Source organism: Phocoena phocoena, chromosome 5 (assembly GCF_963924675.1).
Source record: "Phocoena phocoena chromosome 5, mPhoPho1.1, whole genome shotgun sequence".
In the NCBI taxonomy this organism is placed as follows: Eukaryota; Metazoa; Chordata; class Mammalia; order Artiodactyla; family Phocoenidae; genus Phocoena; species Phocoena phocoena.
This window is the reverse complement of record NC_089223.1, coordinates 17,522,223-17,535,514: the sequence shown is the minus strand read 5'-3', so window position 1 is coordinate 17,535,514 and position 13,292 is coordinate 17,522,223. Positions and strand designations below refer to the sequence as shown.

The 13,292-nt window shown below is 36.5% G+C and overlaps 1 protein-coding gene across 1 annotated transcript in view; it reads right to left on the bottom strand.

The window, feature by feature from the left end:
* The window catches only part of MTTP (microsomal triglyceride transfer protein), a 44,569-nt gene that overhangs the window by 19,874 nt on the left and 11,403 nt on the right, over positions 1-13,292 (bottom strand). The window contains exons 4-10 of the mRNA XM_065877827.1: positions 10,787-10,894; positions 9,432-9,548; positions 9,006-9,145; positions 7,120-7,270; positions 4,815-4,972; positions 1,669-1,837; positions 669-776 (exon numbers count right to left, since the gene is read on the bottom strand). Of these exons, the coding sequence (XP_065733899.1) occupies positions 669-776; positions 1,669-1,837; positions 4,815-4,972; positions 7,120-7,270; positions 9,006-9,145; positions 9,432-9,548; positions 10,787-10,894 (951 nt within the window). The remainder of the gene's footprint in view (positions 1-668; positions 777-1,668; positions 1,838-4,814; positions 4,973-7,119; positions 7,271-9,005; positions 9,146-9,431; positions 9,549-10,786; positions 10,895-13,292) is intronic.

Below are 13,292 nucleotides of genomic sequence, written 5' to 3'. Positions count from 1 at the left end.
TGCGTGTAGGCTTTCTCTAGCTGCGGCTAGTGGGGGTTACTCTTCATGGCGGTGCTTCTCATTGCGGTGGCTTCTCTTGTTGCGGAGCACAGGCTCTAGGCACGTGGACCTCAGTAGTTGTGGCCTGCGGGCTCTAGAGCGCAGGCTCAGTAGTTGTGGCGCGTGGGCCTAGTTGCTCTGGGGCATGTGGGATCTTCCCAGACCAGGGCTCGAACCCATGTCCCCTGCATCGGCAGGCAGATTCTTAACCACTGCACCACCAGGGAAGCCCCAGAGCACTCTTTTTATATTTCAATACTATTATTTATCTGTTTACATTTGATAAACAGACTAGGAGTTCTTTGAGGATGGTAGAATGTTTTATGTATCTTTATATTAAGGCATTAGCATAATGCCTAGCACAGAGTAAACACTCATTAAATACTACTGAATGGATGTTTTTATATGTGAGTTTTGTGTTTAGCCAAGATATTTGATATATGATTGCTGAAGTAAACCAGCCAACTCAAATAATTATGGAAATTGAAAAATATAAGAAGTCATAGTCCTTTGATGTCATAAAAACCATACAAATTTGATTTCTGCCCCAATGGTGGGCAGCACGGTAAATGTTAAATAGATTGGTCCGGAACTATAGATACGGTAAATGAGATTGGATTTGCACTTACTTTGAGTTTGCAGCCTTCATTCTGACACAGCTTCCTGACAAGGGCCCCAATGATGATCATAACGGATTCTCTGATGTCATTGCTCCCAAAGGAACCTTTGAACCTACTCTATTAGCCAAACAAGGATAAAATAGGTTACCAAAACATTTAGACACTTCCAAGGGATATTTTAAGTAAAGAAACAAAGTAGCCAAAGTCTGAGGAAATTGTTTTTATGTTCCTAGGTTGCAAACTCTGAATTTTGCTTTGGGGACACTTACAAATTCACTATCTAGCTTTGGGTTGAAAAGTCTTAGAGTTCTTTCAGGTATTTTTAACGTGGGTCTGTGAAGTCCTGAGAGGTTTATGGACTGGGCTCATTGGGTCAGTGAATCCAAAAAATGGTCTGTAAAATTTTATGTATGGGTAATTTTATGTATGGGTATCAGATTTTTCAAACAAACCCATTTTCTAAAAAGATTATGAACTATTCCCCTAAATCATAAGTGAATAAGTACACCTTTTGATTTTAAACCTTGGATCCAAGAGAACTCTAGCTTTTGCTTCCAATATAATTTTTAATATCAGAAGAATTTTATCTTATATATATATGTATATAACATGTATAAGATTATACATTATACAATGTACTGTACATCAAATACCATGAAGATTTTTGAAGTCAAAATACATCTTTTAAAATCAAATTTTGAAGCATAATCAAGACTTCTCCCCTCTGAAATTTTGTCCTATGTTACATTACATGATAGGTGAACACAATCTTTAAATTTCCATAAAGTATAGTTTAAGTTATTTAGAGGAATTACAAAGAAGACACTATGCGAAATAATCTACTGTACAGTTAATGATTAACAGAAAGAAAATAGTCCAAAGGAATTTGAATATGAATAATCAGAAGGCTGTATTTCAGCCTGTATTCTGATGCTAGCAAATTTAATTACTGCCTAGATTCCTAAGAGCAGCCCAGAGCCTTTATTTTTGCAGTTTCCATTTGACTTACAACGAGGGCTCTCAGGAGTTCTTCATCAGGATGGGAGGCAAATCCACAGGCATAGAGAAACCTCTCCTGGAGGATAATGCTACTGTCACTTTTGAAATCCAAAAAGTCCAAAATGGCATCTAATGAGTCTGGGGTCTGAGCAGAGGTGACAGCATCCACCAGCTGGGGTCTACAAAAAAGGCATGGTCATGGATATCAATGTTTAGGGTGCTTAAGAAATTATTTTGAATCGCTACCATTCATAGACCCCATTGGTTTACATTTCCTAAAGAAGTGAAAAATTTTGTATTTAAACAAAAGAAAAATGAATGACTTTCACCAAAGATCCTTCCCCCTTTTATTTGAAATCTCTCCCTTAACTCCCTTCTTTCTCCTCAATGTATAATCAGAATATACAAATTAATTTTACTGTATTAGCCTAAGCCAAATATAATTTGGAGATTTATAAATAAAATCATATAAATAATATTATAAATTAGGTTCAAACTTTTCTGTATGGGTCATATATAAAAGCTATGGTCCCCCAAATCAATTATTTCTCTAATTAGCTTTGAAAATATATACATTTCTCAAATACTTAACTTAACTAGGGCAGTATTATTTAATGGAAAGGTGGGACATTCTTTAAACTTTCATTTATATCCAAGAGAGATGTTTTTGCTCATTTTTTAAAAAATAAAAAGCACCATGGTATAGTTCAAGTTCAACCACAATGGTTAGTTGTGAGCAGAGCAAAACTCCTGCAGGAAAGTGCTAGTTACATATTCTACTCATCAAGAATCTTTTGTTGGCCGAGTCTTGGGATGGTAAAATTTCTGAAACTAGTTGCCATACTAATGAACATATTAGGTATGTATTGATATATATTTTATTCCACATTCACATAACATACCATACATGTATTTAATATGTTATACTTTTTAAAAAAGATATTCTTGCACTATACCATTTTGATCCTAACAAAAAGCCTAGTGAATGAAGCAAACTGAGAGAGAGGTAATACTTATTAAGTGTCTATTATTGCACTAGAAATTTTAGGTGTGCAACCTCTTTTTGCTTTAAATTCTTCATCCGTAACATGGGGCTAAAAACAGTAGTTATTTTAGGATTGTTGAGAGGATTAAATTACATGATCTATGTAAAACACTTAGAATAGTGCTTGGCACATTGTAAACATTCAATAAATATATGCTGGTATTAATACCATCACCTCACTGAACATCTCTGTCAGTTTAATACTAATATTCTCCCTTATATATAAAGAAACAGAGATATCCAGTCATTTGTTCAAGGTCCCATAGCTGGTAAACATATAGCTAGGATTGGAACTCAGGTTTTTCTGACTGGAGTACACGGTCTTTAATTACAGTGTTTCCTAAAGTGTTTTTCATGCAATACTAGTCCTACCAAATGCTTTAAGAAAAGGGATTTTCAAAGTCGTGTAAGTTTGGAATATGTTTAAGGAAACTTATACATAATATTATCAGATTAAAGATGCTGGATATTTCTGTAGCAGAGAACTGTTTAACTTGGTTTCTCCCAGTGTTTTTCAAACTCAGTTGCTCACAGAAGCCTTTCCTCTTGGCATACTTGTTAATATTCTATAAGTTATAAGATACACATAATAAAAACTTCGGGAGATGTTACATTCCACCACACTGACTTTCACTATCCTACAATAAATAGAAGGAACTATTCTCTGTATTTTACAGATGTTGAAAGTGAGGCTCAGGGAAGCTAAATGTAAATGACCTACTTCAAGGTTGTATGCTGTTGGAAGTCAGAATTTAAAACTAGGTCTTCTGATATTAGTGCATCCTAGTATCTTTTCTACCGTACTACGTTATGTGCGTGTTACCTATGATATGGTACAATATTGCGTAAATAACCTGATTTAGAAACTACATTATACAAATTATTGCCACCTTAAAATTTTTAGGATACAAATAGGCTAAGGCTTAGTGTAATCTCTGTTCTAAATAGCTAATTTTTGCACTATTCTTGTCATATTTTTGTTTTTGATAAAAAGATAAGTCACTCTAAAATATATTTTTCCTAAGTTCTATGATTAAAACAGAGTCTAAGAATTTATGATTTTGCATATACTTAACTTCTGGTTTAGATATTTATTTTTGAAGATAGTATCCAACTAAATTCTGGTTTGTCATATGGAATTCATATCAATTTTTTTAATATCCTCAAGATGAGTAAATAACAAATACAATCTAGAATAAACAGACTTCTCAGAAAAAAAACTAAATTCTCTTACTCTTGGGTAATTGAGTCCCTTGAACTCAGTGACTACTGCTGCTCTGTGTGTGTGTGTATGTGTGTGTGTGTACATGCGCGTGTGTAACTTGGCCACTTTCTACTTTTTATTATCTTAATGGCTAGTTTCCACTGTTTGTCAAATTAATTGAGCCATGTTGTATATCATCAGTTAGGATAATTAGTGTCATATGGTTGAATTTGTAGTTACAGACAAATTTTACATTACAAGACCAAAACACTTTTACTTAGAAAGTGTATTTGTATTTACAAAGTAAATTTGGTAATTAAGTCAACTCTCTTTACGGTGCATGTCAAATAAAGCATTCTCTCATCAAATATTCAAATAATGTACATATTTCTTTTCTCTGGATTCTTTTGGCTGTGTACCTCAGTACTCAATTTTCTTTTTAAAACACGGCTGCAATGGGGATGATCACATAAAAATGAAAGCACATTTTCAACTGAAAAAATCATATTCGTTTTTTGTTTTTATAATCAACTCTGAAATCTTTTCGAGTGTAAATGAATAGCTAGGGAACACAATTTCACAACAGTGAGGCAGCACATGCACCGTGGTGTCACAATGAAGCCCTGCCCCCCCATCTATGTACCAATCCAGACCTGATGTAAACTCATGAATACTCAAAAAACAATGTTCACTCTGAGTCACTACTGAAAACTTGTTATTGCATGTCTGGTCAATTAACCACTGCATTACTACACTGAGGTATAACTGTTCAATGAAAACACAAAACAACAAAACAATTGATTGGAAGGTGAGGCAGTTGGTTAAAAAGAGATCTTACTTGCTTAATAAACAATAACCCAGTAATGCTTTCCCACAGACAATCCCACACAATGTTCAGGGCACTTACAGTACTTCCTTGTTTTCAGCCTTTAGGATTTGGAGGATCTCTTCTTTCTTTGCAGTCCTGAGGTGCTTAATAAAGGTCAGGAAGCTTCTGACAGCCTCAGCCTTGGAGAGGTTGTCAGGCTGCAGGTGTTTTCTGATGGACTGCCAGTGCTCCGAGAGCTGCAAAACATGGCCACAGGCCCATACCACATTCATAATTCTGAACATCCACACTTACAAAGGATGTTCTTTCCAGACATAAACTTTCCTTTGTATCTGACAAGCCATAGAAGCTTTTTGTGTCTTACCTCAATATATCTGATCGCCCCCTGTCCATACCACACTCCTGTGGCTCTCAGAGGCTGACACAGAGGCCTGCTGACTCTGTGTACAATTCCCCTGTAGGAGGACTGTCTTTGTCTATTAGCACTTAGCTCAAAGGACCTCAAGCTTCTGGGCATATGGGTCATTCCATGGTTAAAACAAGGGAATTCTATCTGAGGCCAGACTTTGACTACCAGAGTGAAACAATGCCAAAATTTCATTAACAACAGGATATTCTGGAGGGGAAAAAATCAGAACTGCTGAAGAATTGTATCAGGTTCCTTATGCAGTGGAACCTTACTGAAAACCAGTTTCTGTAATAATTTGAGCTCCCTATTCTCTTTATTTTACTGCTGAATGAGATGCAAACAATAGTAAATAGTTTGCAAACAATAGTAAAACATATTGCTGGGGTCGGAACTGTTCATTTCATATATCCGTGTTAAGTAGAGTATTATTTAGATAAAGGTAATTCTCACATACACCATCATTATGCTACTGTGGTTTTAAAAATAGTAAATAGTTCTAATTAATGACATCCTTTGGCTTAGAAATAAGCTAAAAACTTATTTTTCATAGTTTACCACTTTTCCCCAGTTGTAAAAGAATGTATTAAATCTCATCAGTGACCTCTAACTCTGAATAATGTCCATGCTGCCAGTTTTTAAATTACTCATTCCTTCCAATAAGCAACATATATATATTTTGCTCTTTTTTCAAGTCCCTTTTGGTTACCTAATCTTAAGAGAATATTCCAAAACAAAATTCCAGTTGTACTTAGCTAAAGATTTACTGGGTCATTTCTGAGGGCAGAAAGCATATCAATGTGAAGTCAGATTTTTTTTTTTTCTTTAAAGGGTTGCACTGGTGACATTATACTGAAGTTGGAAAACAAATTCCTCAAAGACATAAACCTTTCCCATAATAATGAAGAAATAGTTAAGAAAAATCTTAGATGGCTCATAATGTCGGAAAACTGTAGGGGGAGAAATTAACAGCATAAGAAAAGATGATTAGTTTCATTAGTCAACTTTCTAAATAATTTTCATCTCATATGACATTAGAAAATTACACCAGAACATGAGATGATTTATGGAAGAGAAACAAAAGAAAAAACCAAGTGTGAGAACAATTACTTTTTTTGTCTTATTTTGTTTTTCCCTTAATTCAATTTTGGTATATTTGAGAAACTAGCAAGGAATTAGTGCCTCACACTTTAAGCAAATTATGGTATTAGTCCTTGATGTGTCTACTTTTCTCAACACTAATAATAGCCAAGGGTAGAGCATCTTCTGGTAGATACAAACAGAGCCTGAAGCCAAGGGTTTGCTCTCCTGACAAGACGTGAAGTATTAGGAAATGCTGGAACCCAGAGTCATATCTGTGGCCATACATCACAAATGATTCATGCAATAAATGAAATTTCTCTTTGCTGGATTACAAATGTTACGAGATGATCTACACTTTGCCTTGGGGATGTGCTATCTCATTTCTGGCTGTAACTGTAAGGGAGGTTGGGGCATGGTAAATCAGTGTTCCCAATTTAGGCAAAGAGTTTGGTATCCTTTTTTAGTCCTCACAGCAATTCTCAGAACACTGAGGTCAGTAAACCGTTTCACCTGTGGACATATTACTACCAAATGGCGGAACTTTCAGGATTCAGACCCCTGTCTGTGCTCTTGATGCCATGCTTCCCCTTAACTTCATGAGGTCCTTATCCCCACTGCATTCTAAGTGCTGCTCTGAGGAAGCTCTCCTTAAGTCATAACATTTTTTATTTGAAATGAGTGGATGGTAATCATTGGTTAATTATTGTTGTATTATGCATCACCTTGGGTGAATATTATTAGGCTACTGCCATTATAACTCAGTGGTGGCTGGTAGTTCTTTGTAAACTTTCTTTACAAATTAACTGAAGCTTCCACTGGAGACAAAAGGAAAACAGAACTTTAAGCCATGATTATTCCATGATTTGGCCACACAACGCAGTTGTTCACACTTACAGAAGGGCATCCTTTGCACTCGCTCTCAAAGACCTGGCCCACAATGGGAATGGCCGTGTATTTCGAATCAATTGCTTTAATGATGGCAGCAACCTGCTTCCCAGGCATCAGTCTTGGGCCTGCTTCTGTTGTCTTCAGCTCTAATTTCTGCCTGCATAACCAAGGAAGAGAAATGTCGCATTAGCAGCATCCATTTGAGTGAACAAGCTACTAGTTGTCATTCTTTTGGCAAACAAGATATTAATTTATTCAAATTCTGTAAGGTCATGTCTTTCAAACAGTGATATCTCCAGCAGTAACAGAAACCTCAAGAAAATTATGAAATTTTTCTGGAGCAACAATTTTACTCAAAGATTTGAAAATTTAAGTCTGGAGTGTAAAAATATTATGACAAGAGACTATAGGAAAGAAAATTTGCCTGGATATGTGATGTTACCTCTTTTGGATTTAGCCCAGCTCTCTGAAAATGATGTCTTCAGTACAACCACGTTTCACTTATTAACTAAGACAATTAGGAAACCTTGTTTTCCAAAACTGGCCTCAATAATATTTTTATCTGATATGCTCTTTCAGAAGCTTGCCTCTCTCCCTTTAAGAGGTGGAATCTACATCCCTCTCCTTGAACGTGGACAGGACTCTGTGACTGCCCCGACTCACAGAGAACAGTAGAAGTTTCAATATGTGGCTTGTAAGGCTAAGTCATAAAAGGGAATTCAGCTTTCATCTGGCATGCTAGCAGCACATGCCTCGAGAGAATTGAGCTGCCATGTAAGAAGTCTGGCTACCCAAACCTGCCATGTTGAGAGGCCACATGGAAATAAACAGAGATGCATAAGGAGCCTCAGTAGTTTGAGTCTCCCAGCCCAGACACCAGATAGGTGAGGGAGCAGCCTTTGAACCATCTCTGGTCAGTGACTGTCTGCAACTGCCCAACAGACACCAAGAGAGGCATGCCTAGCAGGACCAAGGCAAGTGCCAGGATTATGAGTGAGAATAATAAAGCAATTGTTGTTTTTTTATACCACTAAGTTTGGAGTGGTGTGTTATAGAGCAATGGAAACCTGATAAACCTAAGTAATTAAAAATATTAATTTTATATGAAAACAATATGGATACAGTACAAAGTAGAACACAAGGTTCTAATCCAGAGGAGACTTCAATAAAATTTCAAGCATTTATGGTTTGAAGGATTTCTCCCAAGATTTTGCAACCATGTACCTCTGACATTAGGGCTACTTCAGAAGAAACATTTGAGAAAAAATGACATAAGATAAAACTAACACTTAATGCTAGAGATGTTCTTCTGAATTAAAATTTGAAAATAATACATACTCTTAGATTTGAAATTCTAGTTCTTTAGCCTGTGAGAACTATTCTGACCAGAGAAATTTTCTCCAGTTGAAATAATAGGCTCGAATATGTAAGTACTATAAATCACATCAAAAATTCTGTCACATCACTTTAGTATGGAACTTTTCTGTGCTTATTAACAACAATAACAAAAAATAATCTTGAGGCGAGAACTCACAAATGTCACCATTTTTTAACGCTTAACATTAAAATCATTTGACAGAGAAATTAGAAAATAAATGAGAATGAATCAAGTAGTTTGCCTTTTCAAAATTTAAATTCTATTCAATTAACAATTTATTTTTAATGAAATTCTATTTTAAAACATTAAGTATTTATTACATGCCATATATTACTGTAGATAATATGAAAAATAAAGATGAACAGACATAATCACTGTTTTAAAAGAACTCAGTCAAAATGAGGAAGCACTACATATACATGTGCGTGTATATACACACATATATTTTTTTAAACCAAGTATAATAATACATCAAAGAACAGTAAAGAAAACTTAAATTCTAACATTATCTTACTTTGATAATATTTTGCCTGCAATTGTTTGTAGAAAATTCAGCCTCAAAGCATGTATCTCTTCTGCGAGCACAGCTACAACAAAGCTGTCTTCTATCTTATAGGTAGTGACAGATGTGGCTTTCGAAGTGACACCCAAGACCTAAATAAATAAATATATGTGGTTGTAACAAGTAATTAGCTTTTTATCTTTGAATCAAGCCAAATAGTGAATTATCTTTTCATCTTCACAAGAACTTCCCCGTCACCCAAACCTACAATATATTAAGATAAACCTATTCATTTGATATTATACAAAATTAATACCCTAAACTAAAAATTATAAATGTTCCCAAATTATATTGTTACCTTATTCACCTATTATTTTAAAATAATCTCTACAAAAGGTAATTACTTGGTTGCCTCAAAGAAAGTAATAGCAAGCATACCGGATTTTGGGTTGTAAATCCAGAACCCTCTGATTTGCATGAATCCAAGGCCTTGATTTTGACCACCTTATCTTGATGAGCCTGGTAAGTCACTTTACAATCTCCAGAGATATCTATCTAAAAAGAAAAGCAAAAATACAATGTTTGGGATTCTCACATGGACCATTTGAATTCCAGTGGGAAGTGGCTTGAAAATTGGGGTTCTAATATGTCATGGGGGACTGACTTTCTGCCCAGGCTGACAAGCTAGGAAGGCAGAAGAATTCAGTGTTTCCTGCAGCGTGTGGATTCTTTTCCATTCCCTTTGTTTGAGTCTTATGAGTGCCTTCATATTGCCCCAGGAATAATAAAGGATTTCCTACTTCTCTCTAATGTCTAATAGGAACTGGACAAATGGCCTAGTCATAATCAAAACCTCTCGTAAATGGGTAATTATGTGGCAAGGGGAATTGACTTTTAATGCTGTATGTAGGCTGTGTGTACGTGTGCATGTGTGTGTGTGTGCGCTCACATGCTTTGATGATCTGAGTATGATTCGAAATCCTTAAAAACCTGTGGGATTAATTCAACTCATTATAAGTCACATCAACAGTTTGAATGTAGGCAAATGTATCTCAGTACAGACTCAGTTTAGCATCTCTGAGTCTTCCCTCTGGCCTCTACAAGCACCACCCCCAGTCTTCATTCTAGAAAGCTAACCAGCATTCCCTTGGCCCAGCCTTGCCATCAGATTTTCTCACCCACTGATGGACTGGCTGAATTCAGACAAGAAAACTTGGACTCAGCTTTGCTTTTGACTCCAAGTATGGTACTGAAGGAGTCACTCAACTTCCCTAGTTCAACCTCGGTTTCTTCATCTATAAAATGAAGAGGGTTTGTATAGACCAGTGGTTCCTCCAACTGACAATGCATCTACATTAGCTGAGAAACTGTTAAAATACAGATGCTAATCTACTTAATCAGAATCTCTGCAGTGAATCCAGGGAATTTTTAATAAGCTCCCCATGGGATAGTGATGCACAGTGATACCACTGGAATATCCTCCAAGGTTTTTTGCATCTCTATCATTCTGTCATTCTATAGGTCTCTTCAGTATGACTTATTCTAATTCCCTCTACCTTGTATTCAAATACAAATTGGGGTAAACGGCAATTCGTTTCATATGTAAATGAGATAACCACCCAAGTCATCTTTTCTAAGCATTACCTAAGAAAAGATTTTAGAATCTTTTAGATTTTAGAATTTAAAAAAGATTTTAAATTCTAAGAATTTCTGCAGATAGAAACCCATATAAACAATTTTGGTAACTTTATTGACAAATACGTTTCTGGATCCTTAATAATATTAGTAAGTACCTCATTGGTAGTTCCAGAGTTTAACTGCATCTGAAATAGACTAGCCAGGCCTCTCTTGAGATTTTCTATGGCTATTGGTTCATTTTGATAGGAGTAGAACTCTTTGACCTAGGCAAAAAAAAAGGACAAACATAAATAGAGCAAAAATGCATCATTTACCAGATTTGGTTAAATAAATAGCAGGGAAGGTTAGATTCTCACCCCCTATCAATTCTGGGAGAAAGAGATCTGTTAGTCCAAAGCTGGGACTTCTTTTTTTTGTGAAAAGAAGCTATTTACATTTCTAAGAAGCTAGACTGTCCAAATACGACATTTCAGGAGACTTTTAATGAAGGCTCTAAATATGATGAGCGTAACATAGGGAAGGAAAGAGAGCACCGATACGGGGTGGGATTTCTGTGAAAACAAGGATTGCCCAAGGAAGAGAAATCAGGAACATTCTCTTCAAACATGTCAATGTATTCTCTACCTGTGATTCTGCTTGAAACAAAAACTAACCAAGGTTTAAAATAACATCAAAGAAATAGATTCTTGGAAGAGAATGGCAATCCCCATGCTTGAGACTCCTGAGGCAGCACAGCCTCTAAGGGCTATGATACGGGCCCACACGTGGCCAAAATGCCCATGGTCAAAATTCCACAGGATCGGGCTTCCCTGGTGGCGCAGTGGTCGAGAGTCCGCCTGCCGATGCAGGTGACGCAGGTTCGTGCCCCAGTCTGGGAAGATCCCACATGCCGCGGAGCGGCTGGGCCCGTGAGCCATGGCCGCTGAGCCTGCGCGTCCGGAGCCTGTGCTCCGCAACAGGAGAGGCCACAGCAAGTGAGAGGCCCGCATACCGCAAAAAAAAAAAAAAATTCCACAGGATTGATGTTCTGCCCTCCATAGCATTCATGTTGCCCTTGGGTATAAGGAGACATACAAGGTTGGAAGACTTGAGGTTTAGGGTGCTAACACTGCATGGCCTGCCCCACGCGCTGCTTTGAGTTTCTCTTCAGAAGGTGGGAAAAAGAGGTTGGAATGAGGAAGGTGAGTGTGATTTGGCTGCACTAGTAAATGGCTTATCTTAGCTTTGTTTCATCCTTGAGATTTCTAGGCACAGAGGTAATAACGATGTCTCATACCATTTTGAACATTTAGCTCATGTTTAGGAAACAAGGATAAAAATACTAGGCTGTCATTTTTTACTCTGTTTTGACTCCAAACATGTCACATGATTTAGAAATGGAGAGGTTGGACATAGCTTCCCTGTAAAAATTCCCAAGGTCTATGATAATTATAGCTGGCATTTCTACCAGAAATATCCTGAATGCCTTCCTATTTCTCTTTAAAACCAACCATGACTTCTCAAGTAAAACTGAAAGCTCAGTCATTATGCAATAAATTCAATTAATACCAATCTGAACAATTTAGTGTACATGAAAACTCCCTCATCCCTTAGAAGAAGAAAATACTTTGCCTGAATTATCCTAACAAGTACCTCAAGTTTTCTATTTTTATTTTCTACATATACTCTGCCTAGTGATAGATTTATTAGGTACTTTATCTGGCAAACAATTTTAGTCATTACAGTGGATGAACCTATAAATGTTGGAATTGTGTTTGTCCAGCTTAAAAAGGAACTGGAATAGTGATCTCAGTGTCTGAAAATCCATGGCATCATATTCTCAAACAAATCACTGGCAATTTCTCAGAACCAAGGCTGAGTTTCTGATGTTCTATTTTGTAAACTAGGTCTTCTTTCCTTTTAGGAATTATAGTGTAAATTTCTTTTCAAATATTTGGGAGTGTGGGATCTGCAAATATCAGGATTAACAGAGCTTTACAACTGGATCGCTTGAGCCCATACACAGTCAGAAGGGCTTACTGGTAGCAATACACACATGCCTAAGGCCTGTGACTTTTTTGGTCTGAGCCTTAAATACTTCAGAAAGTGAGAGGAGCCATTAAGTGGGAAAAATGCTTGTACTATCATCAGTATCCTCACTTTGCTTCCAAGCTACAAAATATGCCTGAACTAGTTATAAAGTTTCACCTAAAATTTCAGGAAACCCAGGTCTCAAATTTAATCTTTAGACTATGCATAAGGTTAAATGCTCTCCTGTTACTCCTACTGCTTTTGATCTTGACTGCTAGATACCTAAGAAAATGGTATGCTGAATTTTTTCCTGGAAGGCTGAGCAACATAAACTGTGAGACAGAAAAAATTTTTTTCATTCCTTCTATTAGCTTTTATTGTTTCCCTAGAACTAGAAAAGTGGACAAGTCTCTTTTTCCTTTGTCTGCCTGCTACATTTGGGGCCTACATTCTCTTCCTTTAGTGCAGAGCAATGAGATCCAAAGTGAAGACAGCACTGGTATCCATATTAGCTAAATGTCAAAACTGTTAGAATCGAGTAGGGTTTTGATAATTCAGAAAATAATAATAAAATATCAGAATTTGGAAGTTTAATCCACACGGCTGACACAACAATAATCTTAAATTCATTATTTCACAACAGGAACTAAG